At 43.8% G+C, this 27258-nt stretch overlaps 1 protein-coding gene and 1 long non-coding RNA gene across 3 annotated transcripts in view; one reads left to right on the top strand and one right to left on the bottom strand.

The window, feature by feature from the left end:
- LOC139748952 (uncharacterized) overlaps positions 1-10815 on the top strand; it is a 225834-nt gene extending 215019 nt beyond the window's left edge. The window contains exon 3 of the long non-coding RNA XR_011712850.1: positions 9756-10815. This is a non-coding gene — a long non-coding RNA (uncharacterized lncRNA). The remainder of the gene's footprint in view (positions 1-9755) is intronic.
- Positions 10816-13394: 2579 nt separating this feature from the next.
- Positions 13395-27258, bottom strand: part of LOC139749232 (neural cell adhesion molecule 2-like) — a 64151-nt gene continuing 50287 nt past the window's right edge. For both annotated transcript variants that reach the window (XM_071662945.1, XM_071662944.1), the window contains 3 exons: positions 25855-25984; positions 17617-17738; positions 13395-15944 (listed from right to left, as the gene is read on the bottom strand). In XM_071662945.1, the coding sequence (XP_071519046.1) occupies positions 15906-15944; positions 17617-17738; positions 25855-25984 (291 nt within the window). In that variant the 3' untranslated portion in view covers positions 13395-15905. The remainder of the gene's footprint in view (positions 15945-17616; positions 17739-25854; positions 25985-27258) is intronic.

Consider the following 27258-nt stretch of genomic DNA (forward strand, 5'->3'; position numbering starts at 1 on the left):
CATACTCCTTACCAACGTTAACTTAACCCTCACGAATCCAACCTTACCCCAACCTCCCTTTCTGTAACTTAGCTGGGAAGGCGAGTTAAGGCTGGGAGTAGGATGTGAAGGATGTGGATGAAAGAAGCCTTTTTATTCCCCTTTAATCCTACGGCCATGTGGTGGATGGCCTCTCCTTCTCAGCTCCTACCCTCCCCAACTCCTTCACCCCAGCCCATTGCCTTCCCAGACCCACGTGTCCTCGTAAGCCCCCGACCTCCCCAGCCCCCAGATGCCAGATGACATATAAAACTTCACCACCAACGAACATAACAAACTCGTTAAACAACTACGACTTTAAGGATCCTGTGGACTTCATAAAAGGTGATCCTCTGTACGTAAGGAATGTGTGGAATCCTTACGTAGGCCCTAGCGACTTTTTCCTCACTATTCACGTAATGAAGACGTAGTGGCACGACGGTTGATTAGAAAAGTTATTCTCAGTAAGGACGATGGAAAGCTTATCCCAAAGGATAGGGGAGAAAGGATAGCTATACTACCCACGGATGTCCTGCAGTGTCGCAAAACGTGACTGAGAAAGGTGGGTGTGGAGGGGGGACTTGGAGGTATTTCCCCTCCTGTATCATCACTCTATAAACGTACGAACAGAAGAACAAGTCAAGGGAGGATTTTCTTCGAGGCTCATTCGTCTCTGTTCCTGACGCCACCTCGCTCTGGTGGAAAGGGCGAGCAGGTGTGAGGGGAAAGAATTATATAACATACTAATGGCGCGAACTCATGTGATACATTAGCTTTTGGAACTGTGGTACTAATTTCACTGACTGTGAGACAATTGTAATATTAATAGGGAATCAACAGTGAGCTAAGAACATACACCTTCTTAACAGCAATACTTCAGGTCGTAAAACTGGTTCTCTCAGTCTAGTTCCTTACGAGACAGATGAGAGATGAGAGAGACTGTGAGACACGTCTCGTGCCAGGAGACAATACCACAGTCCTAAAAGTAGAAATCTCCACATTCATGGCCCAGAGGAATACGCTACTCGTCTGAATTAGGAGGTGGAGGAGGTGACACTCTTATTATCTCTGGACGTGACACATGACACGTCCTGGCCCACTCGCATGCCACCGGCTCATTAAACCACCTTGACGCCACTGCCTCCAGGAGGGTGCTGGGCCATGCACGTCATGACAGCTACAAAAGTCTCGGTCGTACCAAGGTTCATGCAGATGTGGGGGAAAAGGATTCAGAAGAAAATGATATATGATAACATCACTTTAAAGGAAGAGTTTATATATATATATATATATATATATATATATATATATATATATATATATATATATATATATATATATATATATATATACACACAATGGAAAGCCTTTACTTGGACTTTTCAAATAATATACATTACCTCCTTCCACCTGAGCTTATGAATGCGAAAAATTCATGATGATCCAAAGACCCTCCGGCTCTATGTATGATCCATGAATAGGATAGGAGGATTGAATACGGTGAATATCAGTCAAAACTCAGAAAGTTTGAACAGCAGCTCTGTTGTTCCTGATGTCAGGTTAGGTTCTTGTAGAGCGATATCACATCGGCTTTTACGGGTTCCTGGGAAGCATACTTACGGTTGAGGAAGTAGTTTTAGAAGAAGAAGAAGAAGGGAAAGAAGAAGTAGTAGAAGGAAGAAGAAGAGGAAGATGAGACAAGTATTTTACATATAGTTTATGCTTGGGTATCATAAGATTCGTAATGTGACGAAGAGAAACTTTGAGCATCAACACCTTTCTGGTTTCTCTTCTAAACATACAGGGATGTGCACTATGTCGCCGACCCTGACTAATTGCCATAGACAAGTGGAAGCGTGGTGGTTGGGCTGCTGGTGAGCCACTGAGAGAGCGGGTGTGGCGTCCCTCCACGGTGAACCTCCACCACACATACTGTTTACCTCAGTACCACAGATGACAGGGAGATAGATATTGGTGGTAGGGGGGGAAATACTGGTGTCAGAGAGGGAAAGACTGGCGACAAGGGGAATGATAGTGGCAGGGAGAGAAACACCGGTGGCAGGGAGAGAAATACTAATCACTCATCAAGGCAGGTTTATGGCGGCGGGCCGGCTAGAGCAGAACAGCACACAACTAAAAATGAGGTGGATCTATTTCGAACCCTGGCTCAGAGATGGTCTTGCGACGACGACCTCCTGGGGTGGCAACCACCCATCTTACCCCATTACCCATACCGCCTCCCGCCTAGCCTGACATAAGCCACGTATGAGAGCCTCTCCAATACCCGGTAATTACGAGAACTAACAACATTTCCCGGTCATGATGGCTCTAAGTGGCCTTCTCTCTGCTTAACGGTGCGCCGCCAGGCACTAACGGCCGTTACAGGGGAAGTGGCACGACTTATTGTCATAATCTCTGCCATTCTGGCTGCCTGATACATGTTCCCCTCGGCCACTGCCACTCTGCACCGGCGACCGGCGAACACACCGAGACTAAGAAGGGCATGACCTACGGGACGCTGCCTGCCAGGGTAGGAGGAAGGAGGGGTCGTAGTGAGGGGCGAAAGTCTAACTTCAGTTGCTGAATTGAAGGGGTAAGGCAACCCCTGAGGGGCTTCCACGTGGACCTCAGGCTGATTGGCTTCCACTTTGACCCCAAGATGCTTGGCTTCCACATGGACCCCAAGCTACCTGGCCTCCACATGGACCCCAGGATGTATCGGCTTCCACCTAGACTAGACCCGAGGATGATTGGATTTCACCTGAACCCCAGGCTCCCTACACTCCAACCAGACCCCAGCTACCTGGCCTTAACCAGGACCTTAGACGGCTTGACTTTCACCTGTAATTATGATCTTTAAAGCACGAATATGTAAGAGATATAACTACCCGTAGTACCTTGTCTATCCTGATGAATGTTTCGTATTCTCTCCTAATGACTTTTAGTTGTTGATAGCCATTATACTCAACAGCATATTTACATGTGCAGTGTAATTCAGTGCTTAGGTCACGCGACCGGGCACTGCTCATGTTTATTGCTTCTTAATTGGGGTTCTGTACCAGTGCGTTCGACGACGATTAATGGAAAAAGTGTTTACGATAGTTAGTGGGTTTGTGACTAAACTGAACCCAAATTTGAATTAGTGAAGATACCAGGAGACTTTAAGAGTAGAATGGCAAAGGATGAAAGTAAATGAAGTTGTGGGAGTGGGTGGGGAATGGAGGGCGTTTTGCAGTCGTAAATATGGTTCAAATAGTTGTGTGTGCCATGAACTTATGGATTTCCGGTTTGATTTGACAATTCTAAATCATAGGAAGTGCATTACCATCTGCCCCATTATGATCTGTACCTCCACAAAGAATGCATGACCCAACCTGTAGCATATGTGAACATAATAGAGTATGATCCGGGTTAATTGGCAGTAAATGGCATCAGGACAACACAGATCGGGGAAGTATGAATCAATACGGCTTGTTATGACAAGTATGACCATACGGCCTACATAATAAGTATGACCCAGTATAGCTCACTATGACCAGAATAGCATAGCATGACCCTCCATAACAGGTATGACTCAGGAACACAAGCCACTGAGAATGATCCGCTATGACCTCACCTACATACGTGTCACCTAGTGTGATCTTGGGTTATATATCGTGACATCTTGACAGGTATTTTATGACCTGTGGTCATATATATATATATATATATATATATATATATATATATATATATATATATATATATATATATATATATATATATATATATATATATATATAGTGAGCACAGGAACGGCATCGTTGATTATATTACATAATATTACCATTAACTGTGCTCGTATCCATATGCAGCACCGATATATCCTTCCTGTACGATATTACAGGAATTTACGATGAAGTTCTGTAATATTTCGTGCCTTTATGGAGTTCATTATTTAATATTGGAGTCATAAGACGGTAGTTGCTTACTTTAATTACTGACGAGGTATAATTACCCAGTTGGAGTTACGACAGGAGGAGGCGTGATGAATGGTTATGTGATGAGGTCTAAGGCCAGTCAGGGTGCCATGATGAGCGGTGGGCAACACCTCCATTACCTTGACTACTGACATATATGGCCCCTCATTAGCATGACTTCTCGCTCCTCACCTACCTTCTCTCTCTCTCTCTCTCTCTCTCTCTCTCTCTCTCTCTCTCTCTCTCTCTCTCTCTCTCTCTCTCTCTCTCTCTCTCTCTCTGGTCTATATAAAGAGAGATCAGGGAGGATGTAACTGGTTTATATAAAGAGAAAACAGGGAGGATGTAATTGGTTTATATAGAGAGCAGGGAGGATGTAACTGGTTTATATAAAGAATTAAAAACCTGAAGAATTCTTCTTAGCTTTCTGTGTATAAAGTTTCTACTGGCCCAGCCTTCATCGAAACTTTAATCAATATTGCTTTACTATTCTATTTCTAATTCAAGGTCATCTCTGGAACTTTAGTCGTGGTTTAGGAGTCAGTTAAATAATGTTATAGAAATATCTGCCGTGTTACTAACCCTACGTGATCAGACGTTAGTTTTCTTAATGTCTTTTCCATGACGACTTGATACAAAAACACAATGTGATGATCATGGCTTTATAACACTGGTCCTGAACTGGTTTGCTGCGAGGCATCACAAGCTAAACAGTGTCACTGCCATGTCCTTGCATGACCCCAAGGTCAATGTTGTCTGGTCCTTCCATGACCCAGGGTCAGTGTTGTCCAATCCTTCCATGACCCAAGGTCAGTGTTGTCTAGTACTTACATGACCCAAGGTCAGTGTTGCCTAGTACTTACATGACCCAAGGTCAGTGTTGTCTAAAGAAGATGGAAATCAAAGACAAGAAGAGAAAATCCTATAAAACAGAATGATTAAAGGAAAAAAGTTAATAATGATTAGAGATAACAAAAAAAAGACCTTAGGCAGTTAAAGAAATCCTAAATCATAGAAAACATCATGAATTTAGTTCAGTTGTTTACCTCATCTGTTATCATTTTATTTATGATGACTAAACCCTTTGATTACAACCTCAGTCATCGTATTCAAGGACAATGACCACATTAAGATGACTAATTGAATACTTACATTTCTCCTCCTGAGGGACACTGTAGACACAAGTCTTCCTGCTGCATCTTTTACCTTTGCTTGAGGTAGAGAGTAATCATGCGGAAGCAGCTGTTTTTTTGAGCCTATGATAACATGCACGGGCCTCAGTGCACCGCATCAGGCCACTGCTGTCATAAACAGTGGACGCGTGCCTCTGCGGCCACGATAAACGAAGCCATAACTTCCAGGCGGGGACACGAAGGCATCTCCCAGGGTCTTCATATATAACATTGTTCTAAGCCTTGATATCGGCTAGAACTTCGGCTCCGCACAATCTATGAGGCAACTGATGCACCAACGTAGATAATGCAATCGTACATCTCCCCGAGAAAGCGAATTTGAATTTCAGTTACTATTCCTCTTAAAGACATGGTGTGTCTGTATGTAAAATGCCGTCATCGGTTATCGATAAGGTAGCGATGCTACATCTCCATAATATAATCCTACCAGTTAACACTTGCGAATATTCCTCATTGTCTGTATTCCTCCCACTCTCATACTTCCTCACTCTGACCTTCCTCAATATTCGTAATCTTAATGAGTCGTGTTTCACTAACCTGCCTCTCCTCGACTTTGTGTATCGCATAACGTCTGAGATCTCGTTTAGACAGAGTGAAGTACTCTGAAATTGAATCGTATTCCTTTTACACATGACTTTAACTTGCTAGACGAATATCAAGCACGATCTAGAAAGCTGTCGTATATCACCAGTTGATATACATTATTCTATGCCTCCTCTTCCACCTCGATTTCCCTCACACACTAGTGACTGTGCTACCTATACACACCTCATCCACGCAGACCAACCATCTTCGTACCCCAGTCTTCACTTTCACGATCTCTTTATCCACCATTATGTTAAAGATCGTGATATCCTCCTTTCTCTCTTACTCCTTTGCCTCTTATCAACCCACATCCTAGCTTTACGAAACACACCTCCAGAACTTTGTGTCACTTTTGTGTTCATGCGAATCTTATTTTTCACTCATATCAACATAGGCTGGACTGTACCTTTCAAGATCCTCAGTCACATGTCAGACTCACGTCTTCTCCCCTCATAACCATCCTCATGTTATCAACAACTTTCCAACCTTCCATCGGTTCCTACAGTATCCCAGCATCCATGTCCTCACCTTCACTAGTTAGTTCTTCATAGATACCTGAAGCTCTGAATATTTCTCCCAATTCTCATCATCAATTGTGATCGTGTAGTTCGAATTCTCTTCCTCTCTCTTTCGCTCTCAGTTTCCATACACCCTAAAAAGCATTCTGCAACCCCCTCCCCCCTCCCCTTTATTTCACTGACCCAGTATCATTAACATAAAACAACATCCCTACCTCCAACTACCTACAACCCCTCTTCTATTTTAATTTCTCTAACAAATTTTTCTCTCTCCAAGATCTTCCATATGTCGCCATCTGTTCAGACTCTCAGCACCTCGTTCCTTGGTCACAACCCCACCTCCTCCACCATGAACCACTCTCCCATCCTACCACTCGTCCTAACACAGGTTAATCTCATTCTCAACACAGCCCCAATCGCTCGCTGCCCTTAGTGACTTCCCTCGCCTCACATCTTCTCCGCAATCTTTGCCATAATAGATATCTAATCAACATTTGGTCGCGCCCTATGTAAATTTCCTTTCTTTTCTCACCTCATTCACTGTAATTGTCTCTTCCGTTTCAGCATCAGTGTCCTATTCAGAAAATAGATTTGCTTGAAAACCTCATCGTACGTTCCTGCACAAAGTCTGACATTTGCACAAGGTCAGAGCCGCTGAGAGCCTTCTCTTCCACCAAGTCTGAGTCCCTGAGATGCTTTAACTTGCTCTAAGTCTGACTTTAGACTCAAGTTGCGACTCTTGGCCCCCAGTCTCTGCTCCAGCGGGTGTTGCTAAACCCGCTCGGATGTGCTCGGATCTATCCTCTTGCTCTAGATCACAGCTTCCATTCTCGCCGCTGATCCGAACCTTCAGCTCCGCAATATCCGATTATGAAGCGCGCACTTTCCCCCCAAGAAACTAAATAATTCTATAAACCTGGATGGCATCCCTGTTTCTCTGATCGCCTCTTGCTGCACCTGCAGTTATTTTCGTATGCTGTGATTCACTGACTCTGTCCAAGTGTACGACTGAGTTGGCAAGAGAGAGAGAGAGAGAGAGAGAGAGAGAGAGAGAGAGAGAGAGAGAGAGAGAGAGACAGACAGAGACAGAGACAGACAAACAGACAGACAGACAGACTAAAGCATCTTCTGTGTGAAACAAAAGAGCCACGTATCATTCACGTACGACGGAAGAGCCATGTATCCTCCAAATGAATAAATGATAGCCAAATATCCTACAAAAAAAGCCAGGTTTTCTTCCCTCCTGCAAACTATCCACATATCCTCTGAATGAGACGATATAAACACCCACGAAGCAGAACAAAGCAGCCAGATCTTATGCCATCATACCAAAACAACATGGTATATCACGCAGATATATCTCAGTCAAACAGAGAGCCAGATATACTTCACCGGGGTCACGCTGCCAAGATACTCTCGGTATTCCCCTTGGGTGAAAGACATGAGGCGAACCTCCTGCATGTCTTATGAAGGAACCAATATCCAGGTGAAGCAGAGAAGCCATTTGTCCTCCAAGCGTCGCAAAAAATCTTGTGGACGAGACAAGGTACCCAGATACCCTGCAGGTTTGATGCTGGGTGAGGAGGAGCTCTAGGTAAAGGAGAGGGAGAATATCAAAGGCTCTGATGAGGAGGAATGTATGCACTCTTGTAATACTATAACGAGACGCTTCAGGAGGAGGAACTGATGCGTTGCAGAGCATCAGGTTGAGGAGGTACTCGACCAGTCATGCACTTCAATGAATGTCATTTCCACGTGTCTTAAAGCAGAGCCTCCCTTGCTTTAATGCGGAGCTGACCTTCCCCATATTCAAGTTTAAGCTCCCTTAAAAGATATCTTCACACACTTCACTGTGAGACAGAATCACCTGCACTACGAGAGACCTTTACCTGGTCTTATCTACTTTATCTCCCCAAAATAGAGCTTCAAGTAGCCTACTACAGGTCCTCAGGTGCCTGGGGTAAAGTTAAACATCACTCTCCATCTTCTATAGCCTCACCTTGTCTATTGGAGACTTTCACCTGGTCTACAAGAAGGCTTCAGTTGCCCATCTAAGAATCACTACTAAGCTCTCACGTGGGCATAGGTTAGAATTAGGTGCTATAAGACAAGCACAGAGGGTCAGACACACATCACATTCCTTGCTAGAGAATCTATCATAGCATACAAGATGAACTCGTCTATTCAACAGGGAAACCTTGACTGGTTTAGAGGAGAGATTTAACAGGCTTACAGAACATCAGCTGGTGTTGGTGCTGGCATGGCCACGGTCGATGAAACCCCGAAATCTATTGTCCAGTACCCTCACCATTCACACCAGGACAGACTATGCAGACCACAAACCCCTCCTCCCCACAGTGCAAACATCTACGGCATCTCAATCAGAGGCCACACTTACACTTACACGGGCCAATTTGCACAAACACAGGCCACACTAGCACAAACACAAACCACACTTGCGCCAACACAGGCCACACTAGCACAAACACAAACCACACTTGCGCCAACACAGGCCACACTAGCACAAACACAAACCACACTTGCGCCAACACAGGCCACACTAGCACCAACACAGGGAAAACTACTACCAACACATGGCGCACTAGCACCAACACAGACCACACAAGAACAAACACTCATGTCACACACACCCGACGCTCCGGTCACCGCACACACACTGGTCGTTTCCAACACACACGCCCACTGTGTAACCCTGCACGAGGAGGAAACATGAGGGCCAAAGCACAGTGAGCATACAACAGGGAATGTATATATGCATCGGGGGAGGTGAGAACCAGATGGTGGGTGTGATGACTGAGGAGAACCAGGACCCTGAAACGACCAGGTAGAGTCGACCCAGAACTCCAGGTGAGACACTATATTCAAAGGGGAAGAAATTCATGAGCTGAGAACAAAATAAAGAGAGGCAGGAAAATATTTCGTTCTATTTTATGTATGTGTCATGGACGTAGGTGTGTGGGATTTGTATTGTCGAGTGCTGGTGTTAGTGGTTTAGGAAGGACACGGGAGGTATGTGGTATATGTTACTGGCATGTGTCACCGTGGTATACCTTGTAGTTCGCGTGTGTTGCGTGTAGTGATATGAGGGTGGGTGTGGTGGGAGTTGATGTGTGGTGTGGCTTTTCTTATGTGTAGCATGTGTGTGTGTGTGTGTGGGTGTGTGTGTGTGTGTATGTATGTGTGTATGTGTGTGTGTGTGTGTGTGTGTGTGTGTGTGTGTGTGTGTGTGTGTGTGTAAATCCGTATACCATATCTGATGTTTGTTTATGAGTTCTTTGGTGCTAGTCGTGGTATGCGTTATTGTAAGGGGTGTTTATTTATTTCTTATCACGTTTGTATGAGTGATTGTTTGTCTATGTACATACACATAGGTTTATGTGAGTATTGAGATTCTTTCCCTCAAATTTCTGTGATGGATATATATTGCTCTAAGAACTAATTTTGATTAATTTCTCCCATAGAAATGCTCGTCCAGTGATTTCTGTTGGACAAACATCTGTGAAGATCACATCATATGGAGGGATCATTAAGTCATCATACTTTGGACGACATCTCATTATGATCATACATCTACGAGCCTAAATGACCGACACCTAACCATCTGGGATGAGACATGAGGTCTGTAACTCCTAATATCTCCACTTTCTTCCTAACGTTACCCTCTCAGAACCCTCCAACAAACCCCTCCAAAAAACTTGATCTCCTACAAACTCTTTCCTGCGGTCAACACTCACGAAAGGTATCTATATAGATTTGCATCCGCCTGGACCTGGATATGTCAGGTTCGGGTCAGTAGAAGAAACTATAGAGGAGTTAATATAGTCCTAGAGCACTCAGGAAACTTTATCCTTGATGCGTACAGCACTTGATCAATACATTTACCCTTTTATATAATGCTTCCAGAATCTGGAAACTCCCACACTACCCTATCATTAATCAGACCTGAGAACTATACTGTAAGTTAACTAAAGCAACAGCAGAAGACAGCAGAGGCAACAGCAGGAGTAACAGCAATAGACAGCAGAGGACCTCCTCTGTTCCCGAAAGAGCAGAAATTGTAGACGTCTATCTACCATAGTCTTGGTATCAACTGCTGTATGATTGTTGCAGTTAGCTGTTTCTCCTGATGTAGTCGGTGGTCAAAGCGAGAGGCTGATGGTAAATATACTATCCAATACAGCCACTCACTCAGTGCATGCTATAGTGGAAAGGGAAAATGTAACTCTGTGTATGTAGCGTGAAGGAAATGCTGGGAACCAGATAATGTGAAAGGTTAGAGTTTTGCTACGTTTATACACCAAGCCTTGATGTTGATTTCATGGACAGTATAACCCAAAATTCAATCGTTTTGTAAATGTCATAAAACGGGTCACACAGGTTTAATTAGATCAGTATGATATATAAACACTCGAGAAACTTTCAATGGCTAGTTTAGTTCTGGTCAAATGGTCCTGTCACGTAATTAGAAATGTCAAATTTCGTAACCGCCAGAGGGAGGGTAGGTCATGTGAGATGGGTCACCCAGACGTTAGGGGAGGTCAACAGAACCCTGTGTACGTAAGCTGTCTTCCTGTATAGAGAGAATCATAAGCCTATTATAGAGAATAGAACACAACACTATATTAGAATAATAATTTCCCTTCAAATATTACGACTCGGGGTTTGAGAACATTGATGCCAGCGATGGAATACACGTATTACTTTATATTACATGAGAAGACTATAGGATATAGGTACCTACTGTAGTTCCACAGATGCTGTAGTCATGACTGAGATATTACGAGAGACTACAGAGATTTCCTGTAGTTACTAGAGGTAGTTCATCATCACTGAAGTGTTAGGTCTAAAGGCCAAACAAGCAACCAACCGTATGACGTGTTTCAAAGTCTTTTCGCGGTTGCCTGCAGGTCTTGCTATAATCAGTATCTCACATTTTGGCACAAATTTCTCTAAAATGACGACGTTTCAAAGGAAATTTTTTTGCTTCCTCTGTCGTCCCTTGTATGACTGAACTAATGATGTTTGCGGTGATGTTTAACGTGTGTGCTACCATTTCTAGTTTGGTGATTAGAGGCAGCTGTCGATTTGGTTGCTGAATTTATCAGCATTCCTAGGTAAACCTATACCATTAGAGGTGGTGCAGAATCTTTATCCTCACTCCCCTCATTTCTTGAAACTGGTGTCTAGTTCCTGAGAGATATAATTTGCTGATCAATTTATGCGCCAGACAAGTGAACGCTGGTCATAATCGCCATCCATATCAAAGCTATTAAGTTAATAGTGGATCTGGTTTTGAGATTTTAGGTAATAGCCTTGCATTATTCTCCTTACCACTTGAGTTATGAGGTATTTCTACCCGTAGGTTTTAATGATCCTGTTCGAATTTCTTATGGATTTCGTCATATTGCACGTTAAGCTTATCAATAACCACTGGTGTAACTTATGAGTCAATCTATCTATATAACCAGAGAGCTGTAGTGCTCCCGACCAGCACCGGGCTCTGGCTGGGCACAGGACCCACCTTAATCCACGCTAGTCATCCACATGCGGCTCCCTAATGGTGGTGGATGAGCTGTCACTTTATGAGGCTGGCCGTGGCCATTACCCTATTCAGGTCACGGGTCAAGGGCTGGTTATACCCAGCATGGCAGCCTACTAATGGTATAATTGCTGGAAATGTCCTTCACCCATACTGAGTGGTTAGGTATGTCCATCACTACAACTGGATATAAAGAAAAAAGGCATTTCCTTCAGGTCAGCCAGGTTCACGTCTCTGCTGCTGACCATTGACCTCATATCAGCGAGGTGACGACTCAAGGATCAATAATCGTCCATCATTCAATTCAAGCTTAAGGGCTGACCCTACTCACCATCAGGAGCCAGATCCTTAGACTTATGTCAGTCAGTCCAGTCACCTCGAAGTTGCTGGAGAACAGGGAAGAAGAGCTTCTCCAGACCACAGGAGTCATACAGCTGGCTGGTGTCTCTCCTCTGAAGGTGTTCCCCACCTCTGGCCTCACCCCAAGGCTCTTACTCCCACCTTAGCTTGAGACAGAACAACTCTCGCCTCGGCACAAATAGTTCGTAAGGATGGTAGAAAATTATACACATGTTTGGTCACAGACAGGTTCTTTCGGGAGAACTTGTGGTACATTTATTTGACAGTGATAATCCATCTATCACAGCGACGCACTACCAGTGCTGGTCCTACAGGATATATAATATAAAAGACATCCATCATTTTTTTCCCCATAGCATACGGGAGTGAAAATCAAAGCCAGTGCATTACAAACAGTGGAAAATGTAACACGTATCATCAGACCTGTCATGTAGAAAGAGAAATCTGACCCACAAACTTATCTTACACAGGTTTCCACAGTGATTATCATGTCTTTAGGAGAAAATAATGAATAAGTTATTTCAGAATCCATTTTCTTATCTTTAATATGGGTTGGCAATGGAATATATCATATCTGTATATACAAAAATACAACCTAAAACATCTTAGGATTAACATTTCTTGGTGATTGAGCAACATTTGACACTGAATTACGTCATATAGACATAAAGAATCTAGGTCATCTGTCTCTCTGACCTGCTGGGACCTAAGTTGTCCTCTCCGGTCCCTCACACACACACAACCCAGATGGTGAGGGAAAAGCAAGTAAGGTGTACAAGGGTTGTGTTGTCATATACCGTGAGGTTGACCAGGTGGTTGGCTATTTAGGTACCTCTCTACCCTTTCATATTAACTGACATTTTACACCACAGAAGGTATCAGCTGCGCTTTGTTCCATCTGGACGAATCGGGCAAGAGACATCACTCCATCTGTCCCCACCAGTCTACCTCAGGCGTAGACTGATCCACCTGAAGACTCGGTGGGTAATAGAAGCATCCATCTGTTGAATGAGTGTGGACTCACCGGGTGAGTGAATGCATGACAGGTCATACAAACTGCCCCAGTTCATGAGTGTTGAATGGTGACCAAGTCACCGCTGGAGCAGTTTCATCAGTGGTAGTGGTTGGTCATAGTGTTCTGAGTTCCAAAGGGAAAGTATGTGTTTGCGTGCTTGATATGTGCTTATATATGTTCTTATATGTGTTCATGTGTGTGTGTGTGTGTGTGTGTGTGTGCGTGCGTGTGAGTTGTTTGTGCATCTGAATCTGTAATCTCCGTGAATCTTTCTTCATTGTAGTTTCTTCCATGTCAGTATACATAAAGCTGACAGGCCTCTCCTACCCTCAGTGTAGCTCCCTCCATGTCAGTATGCACGATGCTTGCAAGCGCCCGGGGCTGAGGGGCGTGACCAATATACTAAGGCCACACTGAGGTCAGCCAAGAACTGTTATGTCAGGGATCTTGAGACAGAGACCTTTCCGTTCTGTACCTTCAACCTTTTATACCTTTCTATGTCTCCCCTACTCTGTGCCATACCCTCAGGATCACATTTCTATAGATCCGCTGCTCTATACCTTCCGCCCAGTCATATATATCTACAGCTCCTCTGCTTCATACCTTCCCCTCCACCTGATGATATCTTCCCACAGTTCTGTTCCATAGTTCATCTATTCTGCACCCTCTCCCCAGCCACATCTTTCTGTGGTTCGTACTGGTCCATACCTCTCCATTAGACATATCACACTATAGTTCTTCTCCTCCCCAAGTCATATCAACATAGAGACAGTTTCTGTATAATGGGACATTGTGAAATGTTCACATAAAAGTCATACACATCTTTATTCATGATTATATTGAACCATATAATGTTAACACATGTGAGGGAGTTCCCTTTGACTCCCATCCATCTTCACACTGACCTCCTCAGACAGATAAGAATATAGATACAGTGTCGTTAATCATCGTTGTGTATAAACACAGATAATTGAGATCTTATCTACTCATAAACAAATTATAGCAAATCAAGAAATGTATATGACAATATATATAAATATATATATATATATATATATATATATATATATATATATATATATATATATATATATATATATATATATATATATATATATATATATATACATATACACAAGAAAAGAAGAAAAAGACTGTGACATCAAGGCAACTGCACTTATGTAAGTCTTAATAGAAAAACTTCTCTCCCTAGATGTCCAAAGGAGATGATCTCCCAATGTTATTGTCTGTACATATAAGAAACCTGCCTGAACGAGAACACACACACACACACACACACACACACACACACACACACACACACACACTCAAACACACTGTCCTGCCTGAAGAAGTCTCCTAAAGGGAAACCATATAAATGGAATCTTACACAAAACTGTTTACATCTCCGGAACGGTGAAAATAAAGTAACAAGTGGGAGTACAGAAAGGGGGGAGGGGGGGAACAGCGTACTTGAGGAGGTTATTTTAGCTTCAGGTTTTACAAAAAAAATTGTTTAGTAACGTATTAGTTGAAAGCATCACTTCCGCCTGTACAGTGCTCATGCCAAATCTAGGCGGGAATTTAGAAGTGGAATAAAACAAAATGAATCAACATAATCCCGAAAAGAATAAGATATATGATGTTATTACTATTTCCGAAATAAAGAATATGGTGAGACTGTTAAAGAAAATGTTTATCTCATCATTTCCTCTTTATTTCCGCGAAGACGAGACGCAGATGCGTTCAAGGAGTTTCTCTGACAACGAATTTCTTTTATTTATAGTATTTACAATATCCTACAATAACTGAGTCTTAGAACATTATCTATAAATATATTTCATAATTTATATTTATATTTATATATATTCATATATTCCATAAGTGTATAAAATTCACGTAACTATAAAAAGACATCACAACCGTGATCACTGCACCGGGCCTCCTCAGGTTGTGAGCAGCTGGTTGGGTTTGGTTGTGACTGCCACCACATACACGATGCCAGGCTAAGCAGCCACTCTGTGAGAGAAAGAGCCAGTCAGTCAGTCACATGACTAATTGGCTAACCATGAGAGCCAGCCCAGTTAGTCAGCCTCTCTAGTTACCCAGTTAGCTTCTAGAGAACCAGTCGGTCATCCAGCTAACTAAACCATCTAGTCAGCGAACCAACCAAATGGTCAGGCAGGCTTGATAGGCAGACACTCAGCCTTCCAGTCTGTTAGCAGTCCAGCTCATTAAGTCATCCAATGAGCCTATAAGCCAGCCAGCCAGCCAACTAGCCACCACAAGAATCAGCCGGTTAACAACCCAACCATCCGATCATCAGCCTTCCCTATCCAGACACTTGACCCCCTTGTGGTATATGGAAGCAGCGATGGAACCATCGGGATCAGTGTTAACACGAAGCTGAGCACGAACGAGAGAGACCAAGGCTGAAGTTGTCCTCTTGGAGTTATAGGTATTGCTCGAGTCCCTAAGAGTCACGACTCGAGACGAATAGAGTCACAGGTGTAGCCCGAATCACTCAGAGATATGACTCGGGACAAGACGGAGTCACAGGTATAGTCCGAGTCTCTCAGAGTCATGACTCACGACAGACGGAGTCACGGGTACAACCCGAAATCCGTCAAGGGTCATGACTCAAGACTGGCAACACGTTGTCCGCGGCGCTCTCTTCATGCTGTCATGCGCCCTGGCTTAGGTTACGGCAGGCTCCAGGTCACGACCCAGTCCAGTCTGAAATGAATATGGAAATACAGCTTCAGTGTGAATGGCATATCGTGTTGCTCTTTTCGTTCAGGAATTAGAAGTATCTGCATTGTAAAATGGTAGGATTAGACCCAGAGGAGGGGAACAAGGGTAGGAGTCGCGACCCAGGACAGAGGTTCGGACCTAAGGCACGGACTCTGACCTGAAGCAACTTGGCCATAGAATTACTGGGGTGATGTCCGCCCAGCCTTCACCTCGAGGACCTTAAACAACCCCTGGACTAACAACGTCGCCATACGTGCCGTGGAGACAGCGCAAAGGAGCGTTGGTAAGGCAGTGTGTGAGGAGAAACGGATGGACTCTGAGGTCTTGGATAGAATTAGCATTACCTTGACACTCAACGATGAATGGCTCTTTCTTTAGACATGTTAGAGACATTACCTGTGGATTTCATGCATTGTAATTGCCTCCATGGAATTCATTTTCACTGGAAACCGCTGTAGATATTCTATGATTCGGTGTTGACACAAATAGACAACTAATTCGTCTTCTGTATTACTGACTGTACTGGTATTTTCGGTATTGTAAGTACCACTGTAAAACAAGCCACTTTCTGCCTTGGGTCCTCAACTGATGATTCAGACCTTCGTTCATGGTAGGATACGTGGCATCAATAAAGCTGGCCACGGTAGTAACACCACAGATTATCTTATGAGGGACTGTTTGTGAACGGGGAGTTTTAATCGTTTGTTTTTTACCTCTTCTGAAAAATAATGTTTTCGATTTCTTTCCCCTCAAGGGAAGATTGAGATCACAGAACACTTCCCGTCGTCCAAGACTGTCTATGAGGATCGACCAAGATGGTCAAGTGTAGGGAGAGAAGACAAGCATACCTGACCCTCATCTTTAAGGATCGTTAACTAGTTGGAGGGTTGGTTCTTACCTCCCATCGTGGACAACTTTCCCTGACGACCTTTCACAACCTGGGAATGGACACTTGACGACACTTACCTCCCAATCTGGACGATCGCGCCTCAGGAGTTTCAGGTGGGAATGGGTATTAGCCATAGTGAGAAATGGACCAAAAAGTAGCAACGAAACTTGAAGGTAATCGTAAGGAGTTTGTTCTTTTCAACTAGTTTCCCCAGCGTCCATATTTTGTCGGAAGTATGATGATTTGGGAGGGAAAATTGCGCGTTTTACTCACATAATAGTTAATGCAAGTCCATAGCAGGCTATGATTTGAAGTGAGAGGGTGATACCACTGGATGCATCTGGAGCACTTGACAGAGCAGTGCATTTTTAGGATAAGTGTATGGGATTGTCGGTGAATGTGCTTTGCTGGTCCTGGGCTTGGGTTAATGTCCCAGGCTTGAGTTAATAGCTGGGGGAGGGATAGCCCGGACACCACTCTCCCAGTGGAGGAAAAAACATGTGTGAAAGTGAAAAGATTATTTGGGTTTGACACCCCAATAGTCAGACGCAGCGGCAGGGGAGAGATCAAGGCTACTGAGATACATGGATAAGACTCACCGTGATACGGGAAGCCAAGTTGAGCACATGAGTAAGACTCACCGTAGTTCACGAAGCCAGGCTGAGGCACATAAGTAAGACTCACCATGGAACATAAGGTCATTCTGAGTACATGAGACTCACCATGGTTCAGGATACCAGGTTGAGTTACATGGGTGAGACTCACCGTGGTGAGGTGGGTCAGGCTGAGGTACTTGTAGGCCAGCCACATCAGGAGTGTCAAGAGAGGAGGCAGCGGGGAACTCCTGCTGCCCGCCGCCGAGTGTATGGCTGCCTGGGTCTCTCCTCCTGTGGAAGGTGATGATAAATCAGGGTTACACAGCGGTACAAGAACACCGACGCAAGGGAACGTCAGGCCTCCTCATCAGAAGCACAGAAGACTAACGCATGAAGTCTGGCTACCTTATACAGAAGCACAGAACACAGATATAAGGTGATGTCTGGCCCCCTTTATACAGAAGCACTAAAAAAATATAAGGAGACGTGTAGCCTTTTTATACAAGCACAGAACACCAATACACAGACAATCCTACACTGAAATCAGTCATAATGTTGTCCAGGGATACGAAGTCAGGAGAAGGAAAAAAAAAGGGGGCCAGGGTTCGAAACCTGGAGAGAGCAGACAGCCCACAGTTAACCTAGTTACTCATCCTCCCCTCGGGGCTGGTCGATAAGCGGGTACCAGGCTAAGTCTGGGGTATATAAAAATAGTATGCGAGGAGAAAATTTCTCATCATTCTTTGATGATGTCCCTACGATGGTATCAGGTGTTTTGTAGACTGCACGGTTAACCTAAAGGTCGTAGAGCCGTGTTTGAGCATCGTACCATCTACCTTAAGCATAACCTAGGATCAAGCTTATGTTATACCAGCATCATCACAGCTGGGAGTGAGACAACACTAAACTGACAGTAACATACGTATAGCTGGGGGATCCGTGCTACAATGAAGCAACACCACACACAACACAGCGTAGTATCATTCTACGCTAGATAGGCTACTGCAAAACATAGGGTCTAAGTCACATCAAAACGGTTGTTACTTACGTCGGAACTCAGACCTAAAAAAGCAACAACCAAGCCATCTTAAAGCAGAGACGGCACTTCGTAAGCTACAACACAGGCGAATGACATCAGGTTGTAGCATAACCTGGCCTTCCAATATCCCCGACCATAGTCGACCAGCAAGTGACCCAGACTGTGGCATCATATACTGTCCTCCCGACTTCATCACCTAGAAAGTGGCGCAGACTGTGGCCCATCCTGACCTTCCAACAGCCCGGCCATAATCAACCATCACACCTGACTGCTTGCTGCAACCAAGTGTGAGGGACACCGAATGAGAAAGGAATAATTAATGGTGTAGCCTGTGTTAAAGGACACGGCTCTCTTGGTTAGACCGGCTGGTGAAACACAGGTAGGACTCTCGCCTCTCTTGCCAACACTGACTGGATGGCCAACACAGTCAGAGCTTCCGCCACCATCGGCCAGACTGGTTGGCTGGCCAGCACAGTCAAAGCTCTCGCCTCTCCTGGTCAGACCTAATGCCCAACACAGGTAAGGCTCCCCGCCACCTCTGGAATGGAAGTAATCATGACACTGACCAAAGCGTTGGCGAAATATATAAGCAACAAGAGGAGAGGATATCTTTAAATAGAAAAAGATATGATCCACACACGAGAGAGAGAGAGTCTGTATATATCATTTCTACTGATGTTCGCTGTGAAAGATATTAAACAAAGACAATATGACATTACAAAGCCTACCCAGCCAGCGAGTCGTACTCTGAAAACGTTTCTCTTGACTTTCAGGAAACGTTTCGTTGCTGTGGAGCAGGACGTGTGTATCAATCTCCTATGTATCTTATCGCATCAGGACGCCAGCTGTGCCACTCCTCCTGAACACCAGCTGTACCATTCTTCCTGGACACCAGCTTTACCACTTTTTCTGGGCACCAGCTGTACCACTCTTCTTGGACACCAGCTGTACCACTCTTCCTGGATACCAGCTGTACCACTTTTCCTGCAAATCAGCTGTACCACTCTTCCTGGACACCAGCTGTGCCACTCTTCCTGGACACCAGCTGTGCTACTCTTCCTGGACACCAGCTGTGCCACTCTCCCTGGACACCAGCTGTATCTCCGGTTCAACACAGAGTGAGAGAGACAGGATAGGGAGGGATCCCCGCTGCTGTGTACACAGCTGAAAATAAACCCTCGGACATTTTTTTTTCTGTCCAAAAGACTTTTTGCAAGCTTTATGTTTTGTGTTTAATTTGGAGGAGATTGGAAAATGTTGCAGAGGGGGAAAAAGAGAGAGAGAGAGAGAGAGAGAGAGAGAGAGAGAGAGAGAGAGAGAGAGAGAGAGAGAGAGAGAGAGATTTCTTCATCTAAAAGCTGCGAAAGAATTCAAACGCTCATATAACCAAATTTCCGTGTAAAAGTCTATTCTAACATATGTTTTACATTCCTCTTAAAAGCACGCAAACACACACACACACACACACACACACACACACACACACACACACACACACACACACTCAGAAAGAGAGAGAGAGAGAGAGAGAGAGAGAGAGAGAGAGAGAGAGAGAGAGAGAGAGAGAGAAGAAGAAGAAGAAGAAGAATCAAGAGGTGGACCAGACAAGTGTGAAAATCCCTCTCCTTAGAGAAGAATTAGGTAATTTCACATCGATTTTTAGGCCATCAACGTAGAATCCATTATCCAGCACACCAGATGTGTAGCTGACATGATGCTAACGTGAATCACAACCCTCGCGATGTTCTTCTTCAAAAAACATCGATGTTCAAAACAGATGTTAGTCATGTGACCACAACACTTATGGCAACGTGTGACACCACATTTGCCCTGGGTTGAGGAACCTGATGTTGGCCAGACTGACTGAGAGGCATACTGTGGCCAGCACTACGGGGCCCAGTTTCTCTCATCTTTCTGTCCTGATTATCACCACTAAGACAATTGGTTCCTGACTCGCTCCAGCTTAGCTCTCACTGTGGCGAGTCCAGTGGACTATCATATAAGAAAAGGGCTCGAGAGAGGCGCATGTCGGACCGTCATAATGACCCGCCACAGTCTGGAGGAAAAGTGATGACTTTCATGAGCCAAAAGTGTGTGTAGCGGAGGGATGAGTCTTTCTCGAAACAACTTGATGTGTCTGGGAGGGAAGAGGCTCGGTCGTGCTAGAGGATGTGCTTTTGAAGATGGTCTTGGAAAGCGTTTGGAAATGGTGTAGGAAGAAGAAAAACTTCCTCATGTAATGAACTTTCCAACCTCCCTTAAATCTGTTTTAGTAAGGGTGAATAAATACGAGCAGCAAAATCACGAATCTTTTACGAGGATATTAAAACAAAACCCTAAGGAAAGGATCCTGTGCTTTCCTAATGTTCCAAGATTTTCTTGCTGACAAACAGTATCACTTGAGAAGATGAAACAGTAAAAGGTTGAATGGATAAAGACTGTGATCATATACGAGTACAGAGTGAGAACTTTATTCCCATTTTCCTTAAAGCCAGGCACATATAGCTGGGAGGATGTAATGGGTAGGAAGAGCCTAATGACCGCCTATATATATATATATATATATATATATATATATATATATATATATATATATATATATATATATATATGATATCTTATACTTCTTTTGCCATGACCTCGGAGAGATATAACTAGCAACAGACGACTGAACCTGGAACGAGAAATTCTCACATGGTTTCCTCTTCCGTTCCTCCTCCCAAAATGTGAATACAGGAGAGGATATCCAGCCCCCTGGCGTTCACCCACCTTAGTCACCCTCCCCAGCACGCCGGAGATACGTGGGTAGAATGTCTTCCTCCCTATCCCCTGCAATATATATATATATATATATATATATATATATATATATATATATATATATATATATATATATATATATATATATATCAAAATTCTTCAATCTCTTGGTAATCATTGAAACACGAGACTTAGCTAGGAAGAGACAGGATACGAGCAAGCCTCCATGACCTGTCTCACCACCCGGCAATACTGTGGAAGCCAAGAAGGTTATGGAAGATGTTTTGAAGAATTGCAACTCCGCCAAGAAAAAAGAATGACTCCTGAATGCAAGTCAAGGAAAAAACTAACGTAGGACGAATGTTGATTTTTACCTCTTCCAGTCAACATAGAGAGAGAGAGAGAGAGAGAGAGAGAGAGAGAGAGAGAGAGAGAGAGAGAGAGAGAGAGAGTATATCTCTCCCGCCAGGACCAAGGGGATCTGGAAATGGGGCGACAAAATTTAAGATCTCGTATCTCTTCAAGGAAGCAAAAACCTGAGACACAAATGGGCCTCAAACAGACCCAGAGCTGGTCTAGTATTACCGGAACTAACCTCCACATCCATAGGAACACAAGCTGACCTGGACAAGCAATTTACCCAAAGACTGAGTCTCCGTGATATACGATGGTACGAGAGAAAGAGCTGCTCTGCCTGAAGAGGAACCCACAACAATATTCTCCTCCGTCAGGAGCGAAAAAAATTGAGATTAAGAGGGTATCTGCTGACGGGGACTGGAGACTAGAGCTTGTGAGTTGTCTGACAGCAGCTGAACCAACCAACTTTGACGAATGAGACTAAAAGAAATGATATATAAAAACTGGCTGACCAGACGGATGGCTATCATCTCAATTACCGAAATATGCTGAGCTCTTCAATAAAGGGATACAGTGTATCGCGGAGGGAATGATAATGTAGAAAAGAGACCAGATCCCTCCATGTAGCCTCAGACATGAGCTTCATCGATGGTATGGAAGGAAATTCATGAAACTACTAAATGATGAGAGTGAGCAACAAAATTCAACAATCCTTTAGGAAGTGTTACATATCTTCCTAAGGTGACAGAAAAGTGCATATGTAAGATAACACTTTCTAGAGCAGAATTTTTCCACTGAAAGATCTACAAACTCCAGTCACAAGAATGAATGTGTCCTCTGCTAGTGTATGGCAAGAAGGCATAAAAAGATACACGTATGGTTCTTCCTCGAAACGAGAGGCGAAATTGTTCCTTAAGGCACTATAAAGTGGAATATATATACAGCCATCTGGGTAATGTATAACTGTTACCCACACAGAAAACGAATTAAGCAACTTCCCCTCCAGAAAGTTTTGTGAACTCGGAAAAGCAAAAGACCCTAGATTGCTGGTTGGATCATGATCCACAATATTCCTGTGGTTATATACGTTGGCTGGGATATGGTTCATTCTTTCTTACATACATACTGTTCCTTTCACTAGAATTAATACACGTCTTAAGGTTAATAAAACAGTTAAAGTGTGCCCTAAATATGCATCAATTTTTTGTATATCATTTCTAGAATTCTTACGTGTGTGGAATTGACCGGTGGTGAGACAAAAAGCCTTATATGTGCCTCTCTAAAAAGAAAAAGCCACTTTCTTTTGCTCTACGGTTTTTAACAAAACATTTTAGATATATTTCAGTCAAAACTATCCTTCCTCCAGCCTTACAACGCATGTTGTTTATGAATGTTTACATTAAGAAGATAATTCCTTGACTTGATTGTTTATATCTGTAGTTCCCCGCCCCACCACCAGGAGCAGCAGCATCGCGCCAGAACCACTTACTTGATTAATTTTTCTTGTTGCCAGAAACCAAACGTCTCAGGCTGATCCAACTCCACTCGGAAATGTTTATGAGTGTAAATATGAGATGTAGGATCCAGCTGACTGAGCCTTCCATGTACTTTGACTGGATTCAACCCCACACTTCCATGCAATTCAGCTGGACGCATGTCCCACAGTTCAATGGTACTGGGATGAATATGTCGAATGAACGGGATCCGATATTGAATGGACAAATTAGATTACCTGTGACTGTGTTTACACCTGTTCTCTACCCTGGAGAGCGACCTCTGCATGGAGGATGATAATGTTTGCAGGAGTTAAAGGTCAAAATGAGGCCATAAAGCTTTGAACCTACATTAACTTTCAGTCATCAAAAAGGCCATAAAAACTAGTCTTCGACATCTCCAACATGTAAAGGATATTCAACATGACACGAGACAATCTCCCATCTCGTCACTATGACCCAGAACCATCACACATTTGCATAGAATTATGGAGATCATTATCACCATCGATAAAGATTCTACTACCTTCATCATATCATGTGATTATCATCATCCTATGCGTGCAGGCCCCCGGGCTATAGGGACATACTGCAGGTTAGGGTCATGCGACCCGACATGTCCAGTGACTCACATCTGCTGACCGAGATTTGTCGTTAAGCATCACGTTTGTTGGGTGGACACTGGATCTATCTACCTACCTACCGGACAGCCCTATACCCGTCTGCTCAACACGCGAAATGAAATATGTCACAGGTGTAAACGCGCACCAGAGAGGCAATGAATAATACCGGGGGCGACCCATTTGCACAGGGTAGGGAAGGTACGATACGTGTACGTAAATTCATTTGCTCTCTCTCTCTCTCTCTCTCTCTCTCTCTCTCTCTCTCTCTCTCTCTCTCTCTCTCTCTCTCTCTCTCTCTCTCTCTCTCTCTCTCTCTCCACCTGCCCCAAATATATCTTCATATCGTGAACACCGTGGAACACAATCATCCCAAGACATTTCACATTAGACGGGTAAATACATTAAAAGAATTAAAGTGAATAAGAGGCAATTCAAGAAGAGTGATGGCTTCGCTGGAGAGTGTTTGTGGAAGGCGAATTATGGCGTAATATCTGGTTCTTTTATTCTCAGAGCAAGGAATATATTTACTTCACAGGCAAAAGACTTGCAAATATACATTAGACCAATTTAAGTAAGTGCGCTTACTGCGTTAGTGCGCGAAATGCACTGCTGCATTTTCGTTGAACAAAATTCAAGGACTGGAAATCAAATTACCATACTTGCAGGGCGATTATGGACGAAAGAATAAGATTAAAGATTTCATGGGAGATCATTACGTAAAGTAATCAGCGAGATGCTCCATGTAATTCAAGCTGCTGCCGTGAGCATACTGTAGAATTATGAGCCTAAAACACCTGTGATCACCTGTTAACTGTCATTCAACACGGTATCTAAACACCTGTTCACTATGAGGGTTGTCGAGGTGTGTTATCCCTGTCACAAAGGTCAAATCAGTCAGAGACAGTTTGTCACACAGGTCAGCGCCACTCAGAACAGTCCGTCACACAGGCCAGCGCCACTCAGAACAGTCCGTCACACAGGCCAGCGTCACTCAGAACAGTCCGTCACACAGGCCAGCGTCACTCAGAACAGTCCGTCACACAGGCCAGCGTCACTCAGAACAGTCCGTCACACAGGTCAGCGCCACTCAGAACAGTCCGTCACACAGGCCAGCGTCACTCAGAACAGTCCGTCACACAGGCCAGCGTCACTCAGAACAGTCCGTCACACAGGCCAGCGTCACTCAGAACAGTCCGTCACACAGGCCAGCGTCACTCAGAACAGTCCGTCACACAGGCCAGCGTCACTCAGAACAGTCCGTCACACAGGCCAGCGCCACTCAGGCCAATCCGTCGCCCACAACAATGTGGTACACAAGTGTTTGAATATATAAATTGCCAGAATGGACCAAACATTATCGGATTTTCAGACATGATATACGAAACACACTTCGCTACTCACACCGTTACAACGAGTAAATAGCCGCTACTCACCCCGTTACGACGAATAAATAGCTTGTACTCAAGCCTTTACAACGAGCAAATAGCTTGTATTCACCCCATTGCGGCAAGTAAATAGCTTTCACTCGTCCAGTTACGAGGGGAAATAGCTTATACTCACCCCATTAGGACGAGTAAATAGCTTGTACTCACCCCAAAATGACGAGTAAATAGCTTGTAATCATCCCATGAAGACGAGTAAATAGCTTGTACTCACCCCGTTACAACGAGTAAATAGCTTGTACTCACCCCGTTAGGACGAGTAAATAGCTTGTGCTCACCCCGTTACGACGAGAAAATAGCTTTCACTCGTCCTGTAACGATGAGTAAATAGCTTGTACTCACCCCGTTAGAACGAGTAAATAGCTTGTACTCACCCTGTTAGGACGAGTCAATAGCTTGTACTCACCCCGCTAGCACGAGTAAATAGCTTGTACTCACCCCGCTAGCACGAGTAAATAGCTTGTACTCACCCTGTTAGGACGAGTCAATAGCTTGTACTCACCCCGCTAGCACGAGTAAATAGCTTGTACTCACCCCGCTAGCACGAGTAAATAGCTTGTACTCACCCTGTTAGGACGAGTCAATAGCTTGTACTCACCCCGCTAGCACGAGTAAATAGCTTGTACTCACCCCGCTAGCACGAGTAAATAGCTTGTACTCACCCTGTTAGGACGAGTCAATAGCTTTACTCACCCTTTAAGACGTGTATGTAGATGTGGGCAGGACGTGTATTGGAAGGGGCACAGGTGTAGTTGCCAGAGTCCGCCGGCCTCACGTTGCTCAGGAAGAGGACGCTCAATCCTCCGTTGTTTTCCACCCTCACCTGCCGGCAAGACCAGCCATGCCATCAACTCTCTGCCGATACGTTATTTTACCGTCAACCCATTCCATAAATCGTTTTTTAGCAACCGGGTTAACGATTATTTGATAGACCCGTTACCTGGCAACGCAATCGTGTTACACCAAGAAATTTACAGCCGTGGACGGTAATACAGGGGGAGGCCTTGAGCATAGTTCTTTCATTTCTTTTATTTTCTTTTCTTTTCTTAAATTCTTTCCTAAGGTATTGTCCTGAAGTAACGATAGAAAGACTTGAAATTGCTAGAATTTATCTTTCAAGATGCAATATACAGTTTTGTGGAAACACTGGTGACTTAAGTTAGAGATAGAAAGAAAGAGAAATATTCTTTCTTATTCTTTTCTGATTGAAGATGTGAAAGAAAATCTTCAACAGAACAGAATTCTTAAACATATCTATTTACGTCCATTGTGTATATGTGCTGACATGTGAATAAGACAGGAGAAAAGATACGACATATACACATTTCTTTCGCGAAAAATGTTTTTCCCACTTGAATGAAAAACGTTCAGCGAAATATAAAGATTTAAATTCCTACGTATTTGCGAAGGATTTGCGAAAATATGGTCTATGCTCTGAAAGATTCACGTAACATTGTTGTAATAGATTCATGCAAGATTGTTTTCGCTAGATTATATATGTAACAAATATACAGAAAGATCTTGCTCTTTTTTTCTTTCTTTTTTCGCAGAATGAAGAAATAGTTTGAGATGCAGTGGCCATAAGGATGGGCTGAAGGATGTCTGGTGTGAGCAAGGATCCGTCGGACGACACAGCTTTATCCTGCGTTCACTTTGACGCCAGCCACTATCTATCGGATTTGCAATAGAGCTTATCTATTTCCAGCAATGGTTGTAGAAGTTATCTTAACTGAAGTGGTACAGAAGTATGTGACTACTACGGTGGCAGGACACTACTTGACTTCAGTGACACAAAACCTAGATGACTGCAGCGGTAATGATGCACGACTTCGCACGTACAAAGCGCTTTAGCTGCTGAGAAAGAAAACAAAAATGCCATTTGAATGCAGCAATAAAAACTAACTTGACTGCAGAGGTACAAATCTTTTTTTTCCCTTCTTTTTTCCCGTGGTACAAACCTATTTGAATGCAGTGATACCAGTTTATCCGGCTTCAGTTATGCAAGTTATTATGGTTCAAGGATACAAAGATGCTTCACTGAGGCGATACAAAGAGACACTGAACTATGTCGGCAGAGTGCTTTTCTTCAAGTGTAGC

Source organism: Panulirus ornatus, chromosome 6, assembly GCF_036320965.1.
Source record: "Panulirus ornatus isolate Po-2019 chromosome 6, ASM3632096v1, whole genome shotgun sequence".
Lineage (NCBI taxonomy): Eukaryota > Metazoa > Arthropoda > Malacostraca > Decapoda > Palinuridae > Panulirus > Panulirus ornatus.